Source organism: Amblyomma mixtum, chromosome 7 (genome assembly GCF_055824585.1).
Source record: "Amblyomma mixtum isolate Tamu chromosome 7, ASM5582458v1, whole genome shotgun sequence".
Classification (NCBI taxonomy): domain Eukaryota; kingdom Metazoa; phylum Arthropoda; class Arachnida; order Ixodida; family Ixodidae; genus Amblyomma; species Amblyomma mixtum.
The window spans coordinates 60,749,073-60,766,372 of NC_143018.1; the positions used below are offsets into that span (position 1 = coordinate 60,749,073).

Below are 17,300 nucleotides of genomic sequence, written 5' to 3' on the forward strand. Positions count from 1 at the left end.
GAAAGAAGGCTCGCCGAGGGCATAAGAACCAAGCAATAAGCAACTAACTGCTCATTATCATCCACAGAAACGTAGCTATACCGGTTCGGCTCGTCGTTTTCCTTTTTTTTTTTTTTGCGTCTTATTGGTTATCATGGGATTGTCCGCGAGTTGGACAGAAACCCAAAACCTTCTTTTTCGCACTTCGCCGATGCACAGCCTTCTATTCTAGCATTGTACGTGAGCGGTCGTGCACGCTACGCTGTGTTGCGCAATCCACGCAATGCACGTGAGCGGTTATGCACGTTGCACGTGTGCTGCGCGCTTTGTGAGCGGTCGTGCACGTTGCACGTGTGCAGCGCTGTTGCGGAATCTGCGCATGGCACGGGAGCGGTCATGCACGTTGTGCTGCACTATGCCAGGTAGCACCGAACATTAGAATAGTGTTATAAAAATGTTATGTAAGTTGGAGTAATGTCACATGTTGCATATTGTAACTTTACATTAACATTAAAATTAACATATGACGTTATAACTTATATAGGAAACGTTACCTTCACGTTCTAAACAAACATTGTTTTATTATAATCTTTTAAATTTTATTCTAATGTTAGAGTCGCAACTATAAAACAACATTTCAAATATATTTTGAGAACGGATTTCCAAACATTTTCTCACTGTTCTTAGAGTACAGATGTTTTTCAGCTAACAGTACCTTGTAACCACACCTCTCAGATAGTACTCGCCACAGATTACATGAAGAGCCCGATTATTTTGTCACAAAACATTAGTTATTCTTATTAACCATTCCCCACTATCACTCATGAGACATCCCGCAGTAGCGGGTGTATATAAGCTCGACGGCATGATATCCGTTTGGAGGTGAGTGAATACGAGTTGCATGTTGTTCTGTAGTGTAGTGGAGAAGGTGTCGCTCTTGTTGGTTCTTGCAAAGTGTTGTAAGTTGTGTGCCGTCACCACTGGCGGGCCCAGCTGCATGCTTGTGCGAGGCTGCTTCACCATTTTCGAGAAAGTTCCATTTATGTTGTTTACATGTTTCATGAATGGAAGGTTATTCAAACATTTATATGTAACATTACAAAAACATTAGAAAAAAAGGACATAAAGTACATTGAAATAACATTTGAGCATAACAAAAATGTAACATTATCGCAATGTTTCGGTGTTACCTGGGATGTTGCGCAATCCACTGTAGTGAGCGAGAAGCCCTGACGCCACTTTCGACGAATGAGTAACCACACTAAACTGACATCAGGGCAGCTGTAATTCATCTTTTTCACTTTTTTGCGCGGAGAGTGGCACATATTTTTCTATTTATTTTTCGCCGCACGGTTTTTCGGGGGTCACGTCTGGAGCTAGGTGGGCAGGCCCCACGCCCGAGAAGCTGCGGAGGGGGTCTGCGGGGCGGCCAAGTTGTCCACCGCAAGTCCTTGCTAATGTTCTGAACATATTTCCTGTTTATGAATAATTTGTCGTTGATCTCTCAAGTTTTCGTGAAATCCCGCAAGTCTGAAAGAAGAAGACAACGGGGTAAGAAGAACCGATCGATCTTCGCTGGGTGGAACCGGGTTTGGTATCCCCCGGCACAGGGCTAGAAATATCTAGTGAAGTCGTCAGCTTTCCCTTGTAGCCGTATCGCTACGCTTGTGTGCATGTTAATGAGCATAATTACTCCCTTTTAGAAGAGTTCTTCTTGGGGGACTCTCTTAAGCACGTTGGCAAATTGGTTTTTGAGGAAAGGAATTGGCGCAATATCTGTCTCACATATCCGGCGGACACCTGAACCGCGCTGTAAGAGAAGGGAGGAAGGAGTGAGAGAAAAAAGAGAGAAAGGGGTGCCGTAGTGGAGGTCTCGGGTAATAATTTCGACCACCTGGGGATCTTTCACGTGCACTGCATCGCACAGCACACGGGCGCCTCTGGCGTTTCGCCGTGGTCGGGTTCGAACCCGGGTACTCCGGCTCGGTATATCGAGCACCTTACCACTGAGCCACCGCGGCGGGTAGTTGGATTAGCACCATTGCCGCTTCGAGTTGCCCAACTCGGTCTTGCCTCCCATGTCTGCTAACTTGGTAGACCGACTGCCGCAGACAGTTCATAATTTCGATCTGCGAACAAGGGCAAACTTTAGTGCGAAAGCATTACTTAACGCGGTCCCAAACAATAATCTTGTGTGAAGCCTTGGAGTAACTCGTGTAAGCCGGGTTAGGAGGAGTTTCGCATAAGCTGCAGCCAATGGGAGGGTGGCCTTGGCCAAACCTAGCATAGCAGCAGCCCATACAGAATTAAAATCAATATTATCGAAACTGGGCTTCTAACCCGCTGCAGTGGATCATGCCTCGTGTCACGCTCTCGCGCTGTTCATTGCACACCGTCGTTTTCATCAACTTCCATCTGCGGCGCGAACAGGCAGAGCTTAATCTGAGTCTAATATCGTCGCCAGACGTGCCGACGACCCAGCAAAGCAAAACCACAATCCATTCAGGCTAAACACATGCTTTCGCAAGTCCACTCGGTTTAACTACGTCAGAAACATACCACTTTTCCTTCAACTATGACGTTTCTGGGAAATCAGAAGAGTTTTCCCCTGTAGTCGTATGGCTGTGCATGGGTGGATGCCAAGGAGTAATTACTTCCTTAAAACAAATTTACTTTACCCTAGAAGATTCCTGAATGCACTGGGCCAAATAGAGCAAGTAGCAGGGTGGTGATGGTGGTGATTAGAATTTTGAGGACACAATATTTACAACCATGAAATTTCAAACTTACATGCAAGGGAGAGACAATAATTTGACAAACTGTATTGCACTGACTGGTGCAATACAGAATTTTGTTTTATTTTCACACATAAAGGAGAGACTTTTAAAGTCCCTACACGAAAACAAGGCTATATTACCTTGAGGCTGCATCATCATCATCATAGAAACTTTATTGTATGCAGAAGAGTTTGGGGCTTGCAGACCCCTGGGTCCCCGCACAGCCGCACTGCACTCAAACGTTCATGTTCCTGCGGACCATGACGTCAGCAGCCCGGCTGGTTGCAATAGCCTGTTTGGCCGGCTGCACTTCCTTGAAGGCAGGGAAAAATGTGTTTCCTCAAGCACGAGGCTGTGAATGTCAGGGTAATACAATAGAAAATGAACAGCAACACAGGTTGGCCAGCAATGCCTGTCGCCGCTAATGCTAGTAAAAGGCACCACAATCTCATGAAACTGTCATTTTGCTTGCATGTTTCGTCACTTCATGGCATTTTAAAGAGGACTTTTGCCTGAATGCTGCTGGGCAAAAGCGACATTGGAATGGTTTTTCACCCTTGTGGATTAGCATGTGCCTCACAAGGTTTGCCTTTCGCGCAAAGGCCATAGGGCACAACTGGCACCTGAATGGCTTTTCGCCCGTGTGCCTGCGGACGTGCATTACCAATGTGCCACTCTGTGCAAACCTGATGCCGCAATAGTCACAGCGGTATGGACGAGCACCCGTGTGGATGGGGAGGTGTTTTATCAGGTTGCACTTCTTCGCAAATCTGCTGCCACAGGAGTCGCACTGGTATGGACGGTCACCGGTGTGGGTGAGGACGTGTTCCTCCAGGTGGCATCTCCTTTTGAAGTCCTTGCTGCAGTAGCTACAATGATGCAGCTGCTTGTCGCTGTGTTTACCTTGACCATTTTCTACACTGGTATCAGCATCTGCTGCATAGAGGCTTGCAAGCCACATTTCACCTTCCGGATTTTCTCCAGGAGGCGTGCGATGCTTGTCATGTGTGGTGACCAGGGCTGCACAGTAAAATCCAAAAACCCATGAGCCTGGGATGCAAAAAATCACAAAAAGACAGGAACCAAGGTGCTCACAAAATAGAGTGTTGACTATAGTCGGATAAGTTTTAGGAACGAAGCAGCTTTTCCCCGTCAAAGAACCACCCCTCCAGCCAATGGCATCGGCCGATTTTCATTGTCCTGCTAGCGTGACAATGCAGGGAGTGGCAGATGAAAGGGGGTAGTCCCCCCTCCATAGTTGGGGATAGACCCCTCTCTCCATTGTGGCACCACTCCCTGCATTGTCACCCTAGCAGGGTCATGAGAATTGGCCCACACCATTGGCTGGAAAGCGGAGTCCTTTGAAGGGGAAAAGCCGCTTTGTTCTTAAGTTGTATCCCACTATGGCACCTATACAACACTTGGAATAAAGCAGGCAACTTGACCGCCGTCCAGCAAATCACCCTCATATAGACTGCCTGAGGGACACACTGCCCTCAAGTGTAGCTGCAGGTGGTAAAAGCAATACTTACACAATAGTAGAGCCACAGAGACTAACAAACCAGGTGGTCTCAAGCACTTTACCCAAAATACACGGACTCTTGTGCTTTGGTTTTTATTGTCAGGTGCACATTGCGCAAGCACTCTACAAACTGTTGATGCAGACTGAACGTTGCAGCCAGATTTCTCCTACATTGCGGCCTATTTAGAAGTCACCAAATCAAGCTTGATTACACTATCACATGTCAACTTCATTGCTGCTGCCACTTGCCCTGCTACTTCAAGATCCTGTCCTACTGCATCAAATGGAAGATAATACTTTTGAGGTGGCAGTTCTGTACGCAGCCCTGCAAACAAATTGGGGACAGAAGAGCTTGCAAGCATGCAAAGTCTAAAAGATAGTGCTTTTGCACCTTGTAACAAAAGGTCATTTGGTGACAGCAGTAATCTGTGATCAAGAGTCGAACAATCTCAGCCTGTCCAGAATGCTGATCCATCCCATCTATGAGCCATATTTGAACACATCGACTGAACAGCTCAAAAGCGGACTGGAAAAAAAAGTAAAGAACAACACATTTGCAGGACACCCTTTGATGACATGAGAGTTAAGTATGCCACACAAGTGTTCAGCAAATCCGTGTCTGTGGCACTCCTCACACTCATCACCATTCAGAGGCTTCCTGTTGATGCGAAATTTACACATCTTCGTCTCCTAGCTTCATTCCGTATAGCACAGCTGGACTCACATTCTGAACTTGAAGTGGCTTGCTTAGCTGCTTCTGATTCTCGTCGTTTTCGCAAACGTTCTTCTCGTTGTTCCTCTGTTTCCTGGGCACGTTGTTTCCGCCTGGCTTCATTCCGTTTAGCTTGCCTAATGCCAGCTTCTGAACTCGATACAGCTCGTTTAGCTGCTTCGGCTTCTCGTCGTTTCTGCAGTCGTTCTTCTCGTTGTTCTTCCGTTTCTTGGGCACGTCGTAACCTCTTTCTTGCATTCTTCCTAGCTTGCTTGGCTGTCACCTTAGAGTTAAAGTGTTCAGAAGCAGTAGAGCAACTAGATTCAGATATAGACTCTTCGTCGGTGACTTCCATGGCGAGACTCCTCGAGGAGAGCGGCATGACCGGCTCCTCCTGGCTGCGGCGGAGAGAGCAAGCTGACGTCTCGCGTCGCCATAGCAACGGAGAGGCTGACGTCACACCATCTGTTAGGTGCGGTGGCGGTTCCTCGAGGAGCAGGGGGGTCCATGGGCCACGGACCACGCGACGAGCAGTTAGACCTGGCAATAAAATAAAATAAAATTAAGAATGTTTCAGTGCACATACTTTCAATCTCCGCAGAAACAGGCTGGTACGGCGATTGTCCCACGTCTTGCTGTTGTATAACTGGTGCGTGCTCGATATCTGCAGAAGCTAGCTGGTCAGGCAACAGTTGAGTCTGTTCCTCTTTAAGATAAGAAACGGAGGAGAAGGCAAGGAAGAAGAGACACACAGTGATCTATGTGAAAACTTGATACACTTCTAATCACTATGATAAGACATCTCATTCTGTGAAAGCCATAGTGATACTGTGCTAATACAGCTATAGTTCCTCTTGTAAATCTTTAACTAACCAGTTTTTCTTTTCTTAATCCCAGTACGTGCACAAGGCATAAGCTTGGACTTGCTTGGGCTCCTACATAGCCGCCACGGCGGCTCAGTGGTTTTGGCGCTCGGCTGCTGAACCCAAAAGACGCGGGTTCGTTCCCGGCCGCGGTGGTCGAATTTCGATGGAGGCAAAATTCTAGAGGCCCGTGTTCTGTGCGATGTCAGTGCACGTTAAAGAACCCCAGGTGGTTGAAATTTCCGGAGCTCTTCACTACAGCGTCCCTCATAGCCTGAGTCACTTTGGGACGTTAAACCCACATAAACCAAACATAAACCAATCATTGTCAGTATACAGGATGTTTCATCTAAGACTATAAATAATTTTTAAAAATAGGCTTTTTGAGTTTAAAAGAGTGCTTTTTTAGGCATAGCACTGTCAGCGGTGAAATGCATCAGAATGCAACCAAGAGGTGCTAACTAGCAGGCTCATTAACTAATTAACTAATATTGAATAGTTCACTTTTTACCTAGTACCGTTAGGCTCCAAAATTATTGAAAGGCGTGTAGCCTGCCATAGAATTGGTCAATATCTACTTATCATTCACAGATTCCTGGGATTCCTCAAACCACTCCTGGCGCAGTGGTGCATCAATTAAGTGATGTGCCACAACCCTGCAATGGCAGCCGCTGCTACCAGTGGGGCTTGTGCGGCATAGGTTGCTCTTCCCGAGCGACCTCTAGCGGCCAGTCATTAATTTAACAGCCACCTGCCACAGTGCACAGTTTGTTCACAATCCGTCTCACTTGAGACCCCTTAAGTCCAAGAGTACCTCTAATTCCTACTCCTCAACGCCAACTTCTAAATTACAGAGAAAGTCATTGCATGTAGAACAGGGCCCACTTATAATGGCAGCAGCTATAATGAACGCTCACTTATTATGAATGCGGCTGGTGCTATTATGAGAATATGTTTTGAGCAATGGGACAGCATCTGTCTCTCCATGTTTTGTGCTGCTACCACAACTACACAGCATGCAGACAGTGCAGCTGATAGGCTCCGTGCACAGCACACCAGGCTACCTTGTCAATGCGCGGGCCCAGGAACAACAGACGATGCTGCCAAAAATCCACATGATGAGACGCATGAAGATATGTGGCAACATGTCATTGATGCACAGTTCGTCAGATGTCGCCTGAGACGGCCGCCAACATCACAAAGACGCCCTATAATGAAGATACTTGCGCAAGGTGAGAGGTCTTTACCACTAGAAATCTAAATGGTTAACGAGGTCAACATCTGCCACTGATGTGCTTGAACACTTCAACTCCGATTAGTTATATCGCGTCCCTAGGGCAGGCTGCTGGTAGTAAGGGTCTTGGTGAGGAGAGCTTGGCTGGGCTGAAGAACTTGAAAAACGACATGGTAGGGTCTCATAAAAGGCATATACACATAACATACTTAAAAAAAAATGCCACTTAATTTTGTCAGACTCAGTATTACTTGATGCAATATAGGAAATCAACTTACCACAAACTTTGGATAAAATGAACGTCATCCACATGACTGTCAGGTTCGTCTGTATTCCAAATATACTTTATGCGACACACATTTTAGAGAATAGAATAAATTACCTTCATATCCAAAGGCAGCAGTGCATGTCCAGCTTCCTTCTCTAAACACGCAATCGCATTTCCTTGCAAAAGTGATAAACGTCCATACACACCTATTTCCTTTCTTTCAACATCCGTTTGTGTGCCAAATGACCTTGTTCTTAATTTCAAAGCTGCCTGTGTCTTCTTCCTTGCAACCTGAATGTAGACTTGAGTCCCTTCATCTTTCCATGGCACGGAGTCGCTGAGGCCAGGCACAGTTACATCTATGGGGTGAGGCAATAACAATGCATGCAATAATTATTGTTAAACAGTTTATTAATGAAATAAAAATGAAAGTAAAAAGGTGCTGCTAGCCGTGGTATCTTGTCATCATTACCAGAAGAACACTGATTTTGAGCGAGATACCTGAATTGAAGATTACAGAGGATCTGATCAGGTGTCATGAAAGAACATCTCGCGACGCTGTCGTCACGTATGCAGCAAGCACTAAGAGCTGTCCTGATGCTAGCGGTTGCATTTGTGTTTGGTTTAGGATATGCAGCATGCTAGCACACTATTTAGGTGTTTTCAGCGGTCGGTGCACATTCATGCTCCTATCATTTTAAAGTGGTGTAATGACCACGGCTTGTAGGCACACAACTCGAAGAATGCTATGGCGTTAAAGGGGCCCAGAAACACAACCTTAGTTAACTGTTTTGCCTGTTGATTGCATACATTGAGTTATAATGGTGCTATTAGCGTCGGTAATACCGCGCATATTCCGTTTTTTAATACTTTAATGTCCTCCCAAAAACAACTTCATGGCTCTGTTGGTGTCGCTACACAGTGGCCGGTTTTTAGCAGCTGATATGACATCACCTGGCGCGAGCTTGATGATCGGACAAACAGTAAATATACTGCAAATTGTGTGAATAAATAGACACATTTTGCACCTGTCTGCGTTTTATATTAGATCAACAAAAACAACTTGTTTGTCTTAGATAAAAGCCCTGGAAAGCAAGTAAAATAAAAATACACCACCAGGGGTGCTCTGGCATGGAAACGACGCTGCCAGTCTCAGCAAAAACGAGTTACAGAGAGCAGGCAACCATGGAGTGCAAACTTCCGCGACGTGCTCTGGCTGGCTGTTTTGATTGGTTGCGCCAGGTGCCGTCATTGGGAGAGCGAAATAGGAGTGGGAAGCCCCGCCAAAATCGAGTTGAGGGCAGCGTTTTGTTTGCTTGTATTTTGAAATTTCTCCACTGAATAACTCCTGTTCCTGTGCATCGATTCCTGTAATTCTTTTTAAGTCAGCATCTGTGTGACATAAAGAACCCACCTGAAGTATAGCCAGTATCCCCCCAAGCAGTGTTTCGCAGCCCCTTTAAGAAATTTTTTTATTTCTTCAACGACACCGTTAAACAACACTATTCAGCTCATGATAGGCCTTGTCGGCGCCAGTGGGACGACCGCCTCAAATGCGTGGACTGCGTAAGGTGCATTCTTGCGCAACGACCAAAATATATTCTATAAGGACTAGGAAAACAATGCGGGGTTTACATGCAAGCGAGAAAACAGACACATTTGACAAACACACATACCCGCACTTGTAGACTCCAGCGCCAAGTTGTCACAGCTGAAGGCCAGTGAACTTGCAGTCGTGCACTGAGACTCCTCGCTGACCTGCGTTATTTGAACAAAACGTCAGTCAAGAGGAACATAGAAGCCTCGCGTAAAGTGCAGGTTGATATACAAACGTGGCGTTTCGGTGACTTCGGCACTCTCACGACGTTTTGAGTAATGCTGTTAAGGTTGGGGTATATGTTTGGCACGGCGCCAGGCTTCAGGCGCAGCTGCTTCACTGACAACCCAAACTCCATCATGTACACCGGGTTCAGGTTGTATAAGTCCGGAGAGAAATGAAGGGAGCAAATTCTGCTCTTCTTCTGTGGGGTCCAATGGAAGCGTCCTGAGGCGCGTACAAAGTTTATCCATGCTGTTCGTTGCTCTTCATCGCTGGGGAAAGCGTGAAGCACAACAGCGTCGCCCACTTTACTGGGGCAGGAATCTACCACACAATTGATCACCATGACCAGTCTCTCAAAATAGCTTCGGAAGGAGAATCGATGGGAAGCCGCACCAAACGAAGCACACAGGCAGAAATTATAACCGGCCGCAAAGTCGCGAGCACGGATCGCACTAAGCACATGGAACTTGCGGAGCACTGGTCAAGAAAGTCGTGACACGAGAGATCGGTGAGCGAGATCCTGCTGATCCAGCCTTGTGCGTCACGGCGCTCTGCTACGCGTCATAGGTATATGCATGACGTCATGTTGTTTATGTCGCATCGACTGCACGTCACGGAGATGTCGCTACCGATGGGTGTTGAATTGTGAGGTCTCAGTAACACCTGTGAAGAAAACCAAATTAAAATTTCTTTTCGGCCAAGAGAAGTGTTGCTATTGCCTACAGAGCATCTCTATAACCAAGAAGGCGGTCGTGTTCGTTTCTGCGCATCGTAATTTTATGTCTATCGTCCTTCAAACGTAATCACGAGCGGCGCAGCAGGGCAATGACGAGCGGATGGTGGACGTCAGTAACGTCACATTGTGAGCATCGAAGTATTAGAACATGGCGCGCGGAGCATCTATCGGAGAGCTCCGAAGTCGAACCGGCCAGCTGATCAAAACAGACAGAGTGTAAGAGACGGTGAAGGCAGAGGCCTCAAAGGTCGGGCTGCAACGCGGCCGGAATGCAGTAAGGAAGCAGCCAATGCTGCCAGTGGCCGCATACGTTTTCGGCAAGGCGCCGTGTGCCAGTGCGAGGAGCTCGCAGCGACGTTGCCCGCACGCGCCGTCGCCAGCTGCCCGAGCTGCACTATCCAAACACACACCACACACAATTGAACGGGAACCACCGCAGCAAGCGAAAGCACCCAGGAACCCGGTCGAGGACACCTCTAGAGTCGGGGTTTGGAGAGCAGCGCTCGATTGGCTACACTTTTGCACCAGTTCAAAGAATGCAGCACTTTCGTACTCGTTTTGCCAGTGCGGCTGGCTGCGCGTCCGTCCTAGTGCGAGCCTAGTGCAGGGCGAGTTTCGATTCCCAGTGGAGGTCACGAGAACTAAAAGCGCTGCAGTCGAGTGTTGCTTCCGGTCGAGCGCTGTCGTCCGCTACTGCCATAGCAAAACACAGGAACCAGAGGCGGGGTAACCATGCATGCCCGCGGGGCGTTTTCTTTATAGTCTTTCATTGAGCTCACCTCTATTCGGCATTAAAGCGGAGAGTTTAAAACATGAGTATTTGCTCTAAGCTCCGGTTGTGATCATAACGTCTATTTTCATTGCTTATCATCCAGAGTCAAAACGTGTGTTCTTTTGGCTCTTTGAAACGGGTGCAAAAGTCGTTGTGAGTGCTTAGGAGAAATGTTATTGTGAATTACGTATATATAAGATGGAACTGCTGAGATCAACCGCGAAACAAGCCGCCCGGTAGTGCGCGCTCAAAGAGCTGCAGTGGAACGTATGAGAGAATTATGGTTTTAAAGTGTATAGCTCTTAATGCAATTCTTAGAAAACTGCACGACTATAATGTTTCTATGTGAAACACCTATACCGGATTAGCTTTATGCAAAGATGCCAAATTCGTCACAAAACCTCTCGGGACAACTTCGGTAATGTGTTCGAACGAGCAAATGGGCAATAGTCGAATTTCTCCTCGACACTTCCATTTATATACCGCGGGTGTCCCGTACAGGCGTTGCGCGCCTGACTGACCCATTCCCACCATGCACCTTCTTTCACACACACTTTGCAACCATTCCGGCAAAAGACAAAAGCTGTTGTGATATCTTCCTCTAAATCCGTGAAATAATATTTTTTTGAAATGCCACATGTAAAACGATCGAAAATTTGAGCTACATAATTTAAATTTGTTTTTCTCATCTCATACGATATGAAATCGGTTTCAACATCTTCAAAAGGTGAAGGAAGAAAGCTACTACTACAACAAGAAAATCGGAACTAGCACCCGTGACTAGCTCCCAGGTGTAGTACGTTCTTCACACTGCTCTTGCTTTAATAATCTTTTAATTGGCCAGTTCCTTTGCTGCTGAGCGTCAATCCCGGAATTAGTGATCTCACTAACTGAAACCGGTACCTAAGTCTCAGTGGTTTGTGAGCGAAAATGAACTTAATTGTGACAGGAGATAAAGGCAGTCGGGCGCGAGGCACAGAAACGCAAAACGCTGATATTTTCTCATGCAAAATAAACGTCCCATATACGAAGCTATATAGTAGACGCGGGCGTTCCGTGTGAACGTGGATTGGGTAGCACTATCGAAAAAACGCGATAGTAGTACAGCAGTAAGAGATGCGGACGAATGTAGGATCATATATGCCTTCAAACCCCTTTCGCGATTCCTAACTGCAATAGGGGATATTCAAAATTCCGCAAGTGCGCTTTCCCACATAACTATTTGCCCCAAACAAGACGGCCGACTTCGCAATAAAGGAACTACGTGAGCTACAGGACAAGCGCTAAAGGTGTGGATAGAATGTAAGAAACGTATTTTGGAAGAATCAAACAACCAACCAGTCTTTCTTGCTTTGTTTCAGCTGGAAACGCATGGTCAGCCATCTTGTTTGGGGCAACATTGTTATGCGGGAAAGCGCACTTGCGGAATTTTGAATATCCCCTATTGCAAGCTCAATGGTGCGTATATATGAATGATGGTTATTGTTTCTTCGTTTTTAATAGGGAAGGCATAATTACACTTCAAAGAGGATATCGTGCTCCGTTTAGTTATTTCCCCACCTCTACAACTTGGAAGGCAAATTATTTTAATGTGTAATTTCACGCAATAGTATATGTTTTCGAGAGGAACTTGAAACACTTCCGGTACGTCAACAATGACCGAATATCTACTGCTTTCTCATCAACATTCGTTTTTTCGCACCTCTACCGTACCTCAGCGACAGAGCGGAGGTACTCGGCCGGTCTCGAAAGCCTTCGCGCTCTGTGCAGGCAAGCAATGCATGAGAGTCGGCACACCTTAAAGCCATAGATCTGTGGCTATACATGCAGTACTTCCTCCTAAATCGCATGTCCACACGCTCCTCCTCTAGCCCAGATATTCGCGAGGAAGAAAATGCGTCATGCAAATGCTCGCAAGAGCTGGAAAGAAATGTGCAATGAAGGAAGTCTTTAGGGTAAGCATACTCGGATAAAGTGTTCTGCCGCAGTTAATATTTGCAAAACGACCAATACGAAGCACGAGATTATTTCGCTGTTTCAACCTTCTAATCTCGAACTCCAATTTTTAAGGGGAATGAGAGATTGTCTTACCACGGAAAAAAAAAAAAAATGCCGTCATGAAAGCGATCACCTTCAAGTCGTTCGCGTGACAATGCACACATAAAAGAGGTTTTCGTTGGAGTTTCGCGGACTTCGCGGCACTTATGTTAATCTCAGCACATTATTATCGTGTCACAAAACATGAACAAGCTGCTTCGTTCCAAATATCGCATATAAAGCACATGCGCACAGCCTCTGCGCTCCGCGTGTAGCAGACGATGCGCTGGGCCGGAAGCATAGAGTTTCTTACTCTATGGCCGGAAGCAGGACTCGACTGCAGCGCTGTTAGTTTGCGTGAACGCCACTGGAATCACGTTTTTGGTGGAGCTGCTAAACTTTGCGTAAATCAGGGAAAATCGAAAAAAAAATTCTCTCAGCCCAACCGCACTTTTGTTGGGGCTCAAATTTCGCACAAAGGTTGCATTTGATGGTCAGTTTTGCTTTATACTACATTTAAGTGGGGTACTTGCCGAAATACTTCGCAGCAGTGGAACTCGTGGCGCCATCTTGCACCCACCGGAGAAACAAGCCCTCTACCGGTGAGGGCGGGGAGTTGGACTCGCATAGCCAAGTCACGGTCAAGATCGCTGTACGACCGCATTTTCGGTGATGTCTTGCGCTGCCTCGCAGCAGAGAGCACCAAGCAAAGATAATATGCTCACCAACTTAGCTATGCATAACTTAGCACACGGCCGGGCCGTGCTTAGCATAGCTGGGTTTCTCCGGTGGGTGCTAGATGGCTCCATGATTGCAGCGAAGTCTTTCGGTTTTTGATTCGCTGTCGCCGCAGTGACTTCACGAGCCCTCGATCACAGAGGAGGCTATGCCTCGATTCATAGCGACCGCAACCCCTCCGCCGCCATCTGGGATTGATTCGGGTTATGTTCAACTCGGGTGTAGCCGTGGCTGGCCGTAGTGCAGCTGGTGCCGCTGTGCAGCAAGGACCCGCGGTGCCCGCGGCACATGTCAATCACTGCTCTCCAAACCACGACCCGTTACAACTGTTCTGGTGCCTGCCATGCTACGCTTGCTGCCTTGGTTCCCATTCAATTGTGTGTGGTGTGCGTGGTAGCGGCTGGTTGCAAACCGGAGCCCCGTAACATATATACGACGGCACGGGGGACGATATGCGTGCGGACCACGTCGCTGCGAGCCTCTCACACTCGCACTGGCACGTAGCGCTTTGCAGAGAACGTATGCCGCTACTGCCCCCGCTGGCTGCTTCTTCGCTGCTTTCCGGCCGCGTTGCAGCCCGAAATTTAAAGCCTAATGCCTCACTGCTCACCGTCTGTCATCCTCTGTATTTGTCTTGATCAGATAGCCGGTTCCATTTCGGAGCTCGACAGGTGCTCCGTGCGCGCCATGCTCCGATATATTTAGGTGTTCACGTCCACCATCCGTTCGTCACTGCCCTGCAGCCAATGAACGTTGAAAGCCTCCGCATTAGCTTAGTGGTTATGGTACTCGATTGGCTGCTGACCCGAAAGATGCGGGTTCGATCCCGGCCGCGGCGATCGCATTTTGATGGAGGCGAAATGCTAGAGGCCTGTGTACTGTGCAATGTCAGTACAAGTTAAGCAACCCCAGGTGGTCCAAATTCTCCAGAGCCCTCCACTACGGCGTCCCTCATTGTAAAAACTCAGCTGCTTTGGGACGTTAAGCCCGATACTCCATGCACACTCACACGGGAGGTTGCTCTATGCACTATGATGTAGAACCATCTAGGAAGAGTGTTGTCAAGCAAGTGTATAAGGCGTTTAAACGGTTATAATTTGTCTCCAAAGCATCTCATAATGCAATGTAAGGGATAACGCACATCCGGAGGGGAGCGGTGTAACTGATTCATGTGCACGTAATTACTGCTTACGGGTAGAAAAAGAAAAGGACATTGAAAAAATGATTTCTAGACAGTGGTTAGAACAATGATTTCACTCAAAACCATCTTATAACGCAACCTAAAAGTGAACACACCTGCAATAGTAAATGAATTTCTGTGCTCTTAATGCTTTGTTGAAAAAAAAGAAAGCGCATCAGTAAAAAATGGACACAAAGCACTAAGTGTATTTGGGTTGCCCTCTTACGCGTCCAAAAACAATGCACTGGTCCACTGCGCCAGAGGAGCAGTTGAAACAGCGGATCGTTCGCCCATTCTCACAACTATTCTTGTGTTTTCACGCATGCGCAGAACCAATCGAAGATAGTGCGCCGGCGAATGGCGCCTTAAGCTGTGTCGTGCATATAGCAAAATTTATTGTTTGCACATCACGGTGCACAGAGCATTACTATTTGCCAATTACTTACAGCTTAGCGTGCACTGAAGGACCACCACATGATGTCCACTAATACTACGATGTTCGAGCGCCTGCTTTGTGTGTGACGACAGACGGACGCGGTAACAGCTGGCCGGGGCATTCAGTGCATATTTTGTACAGAAGCCAGTGGGCTCACTTGCCATTTTGTAAAAGGAGGTCAACAAAGCAGGCGTTTAGTCTTCCACTACTGTATGTTGCGGCCACGGCCGAATATACGCGTGCACATGCACGCAAACATATGCAACATTTCATTGCCCCCCTGTTAGAGCCCGTGGTTGAGTGAAGTTATTTCAGTCAATTTTGACGGCAGAAACGAAAAATCTAAGTCATGACATCATGTTGCTAGTATACCCTTCATTAAAGAGAACACAATGGTCTGCTCTACTGTCTTTCTGCAACCATTATGCAAATACATTAGGTACACACAACCGTGCTTCTCAAGAATGCACCTTACAGAGCCCCATTCATGAGGCTTCTTTGGAGCCTATATCCTGCAGCGTAAACCGTTTGAAAACCTTTATGAGCCAGATGGCGTTCATTGCCTCAATACTACAGTGAACCGGTCTAATTTGTGTCTAATAGTGAATTTTCACAGAAAGTCACCAGTTGGCGTTTCAGCAATGCGCACAAAGTGGTATTCTGATTCACAAAATGCAAGAAAAGTGGATGTCTACTGGTAGATGATCTCTTGCAAATGCTCGCATGGATGCTTCATGGGTCTGTCATAATGATGTTTGAGATTAAGACCACTTCTGGATATCCTCTAAATATTTCCAGTTCTCTGGGCGTGGTCAACAGAAACCGCGTTTTAAGTTTCAGTTTTCCGTCACTCGACAGTGGGACGACATTACCATCAAGCACACCAAGCGCACTTCCAAAAGGTTTTAACCACATGAACATGTAGCGAAAATTTCAATTCGCTACATGTTCGCTACATTTCGCTGCTATATAAACTCTACATGAAACCCGTAAAGCAGGAAACGCTCACAACGGGCTGTGTGCAGGGAGAACTCTGGAGAACTGCAATCTGCCACATTGAATCGGCACGGAAGTGTCCAGTACTGTTACAAATTAACATCGCGTGAAATGGCCAGTGTGGTTTCTTGGAGGTTCATTATTACTTCCAGTTGTACAAAAATTTTCCTTCGTAAAAATGATATAAATACAAAGTTTTCAATACAAGTTCTAGCTCGCAAACCATATTAACTTTGGGATTCAGAGCCACAGCCCTGTGCTGCACATCTGATCGCCAGTTCCCTTTTTATTTTTACATGGATGGGGACCAGAAAGATTTTTGTCTGAAGACCTCATGTTGGAGCTGTTACTGTGTTGTCTAGGATGTCCCTGACAATGGTTGAACCATATATTTAGAGAATATAGTGCTATTTCAACCACCTGGGGTTCTTTAACGTGTACTGGCATCGCACAGTGCACAAGTCTCTCGCATTTCGCTTCCATCGAAATGCGACCGATCAGCAGCCAAGCGCCATAACCTATTAAGCGACCGCAGCGGCCCATATGCTAGTACAGTATAGTTGAGAGAACTAACTGTTAATTGTGAGGGTTAAGTAACACATGGACAGTGAGGGATGCCACGGTGGAGGGCATGAATTAATTATGACCATCTGAGGTTCTTAAACATGTGCTGAGATTGCACAACACAAGACCATTTTTGCTATTCGCCGCGATAAAAATGCGGCCAATGCAACTGGGATACCCGCGACATTGATATCAGTAGATCAGTGCCAGAGCCACAGAGGGTACTACACTACGCTTGAGGAGATAACGTAATATTTTTTTCTGTAGACACCATAACAGTGCCTCATTCTTCAGTAAAATCCAAGCAGATTTTGAAAGTCTTTTTTTCTTTCTTGTTCTTTACATGTACTACAGTGCTTTACTTTCTTGTTCTTTACATGTACTACAGTGCTTTTCTTTCTTGTTCTTTACATGTACTACAGTGCTTCTGACATAATGAGCCACTTTAAACCAATCTGTACACAATGTGCTGTAGTCCGCATTTTTTTTCTGTACATTTCTTTTTTAATGAAACTGCCAGCCTGTGGTTGAGTACCCTGTGTATGTGCCATGCTTCTCTCAATGCAGCTTGGCAAATGAAGAGGCAATAGCTGCTTGCACTTAACCTGATGGACAGTGAGCGAAGCAGTGGGTTACTGCCTCTTGCATTCTGTACAAAAGCCTA

At 46.5% G+C, this 17,300-nt stretch overlaps 1 protein-coding gene across 2 annotated transcripts; it reads right to left on the reverse strand.

Moving 5' to 3' along the window:
- Positions 1-2,789: 2,789 nt before the first annotated feature.
- On the reverse strand, positions 2,790-12,105 carry LOC149336233 (uncharacterized). Of its 2 annotated transcripts, XM_089552760.1 has the most exons (5): positions 9,188-12,103; positions 9,032-9,113; positions 7,562-7,714; positions 5,003-5,530; positions 2,790-3,776 (listed from the first exon to the last, which is right to left on the reverse strand). In XM_089552760.1, exons 1-5 carry the CDS (start codon positions 9,518-9,520, stop codon positions 3,205-3,207), a joined length of 1,668 nt encoding a protein of 555 aa, XP_089408886.1. In that variant the 5' UTR covers positions 9,521-12,103; the 3' UTR covers positions 2,790-3,204. The 2 variants fall into 2 exon arrangements, with proteins under 2 accessions (XP_089408886.1, XP_089408888.1); XM_089552762.1 differs by lacking the exon at positions 5,003-5,530 and having other exon boundaries at positions 9,188-12,105.
- Between the last annotated feature and the right edge of the window lie 5,195 nt (positions 12,106-17,300).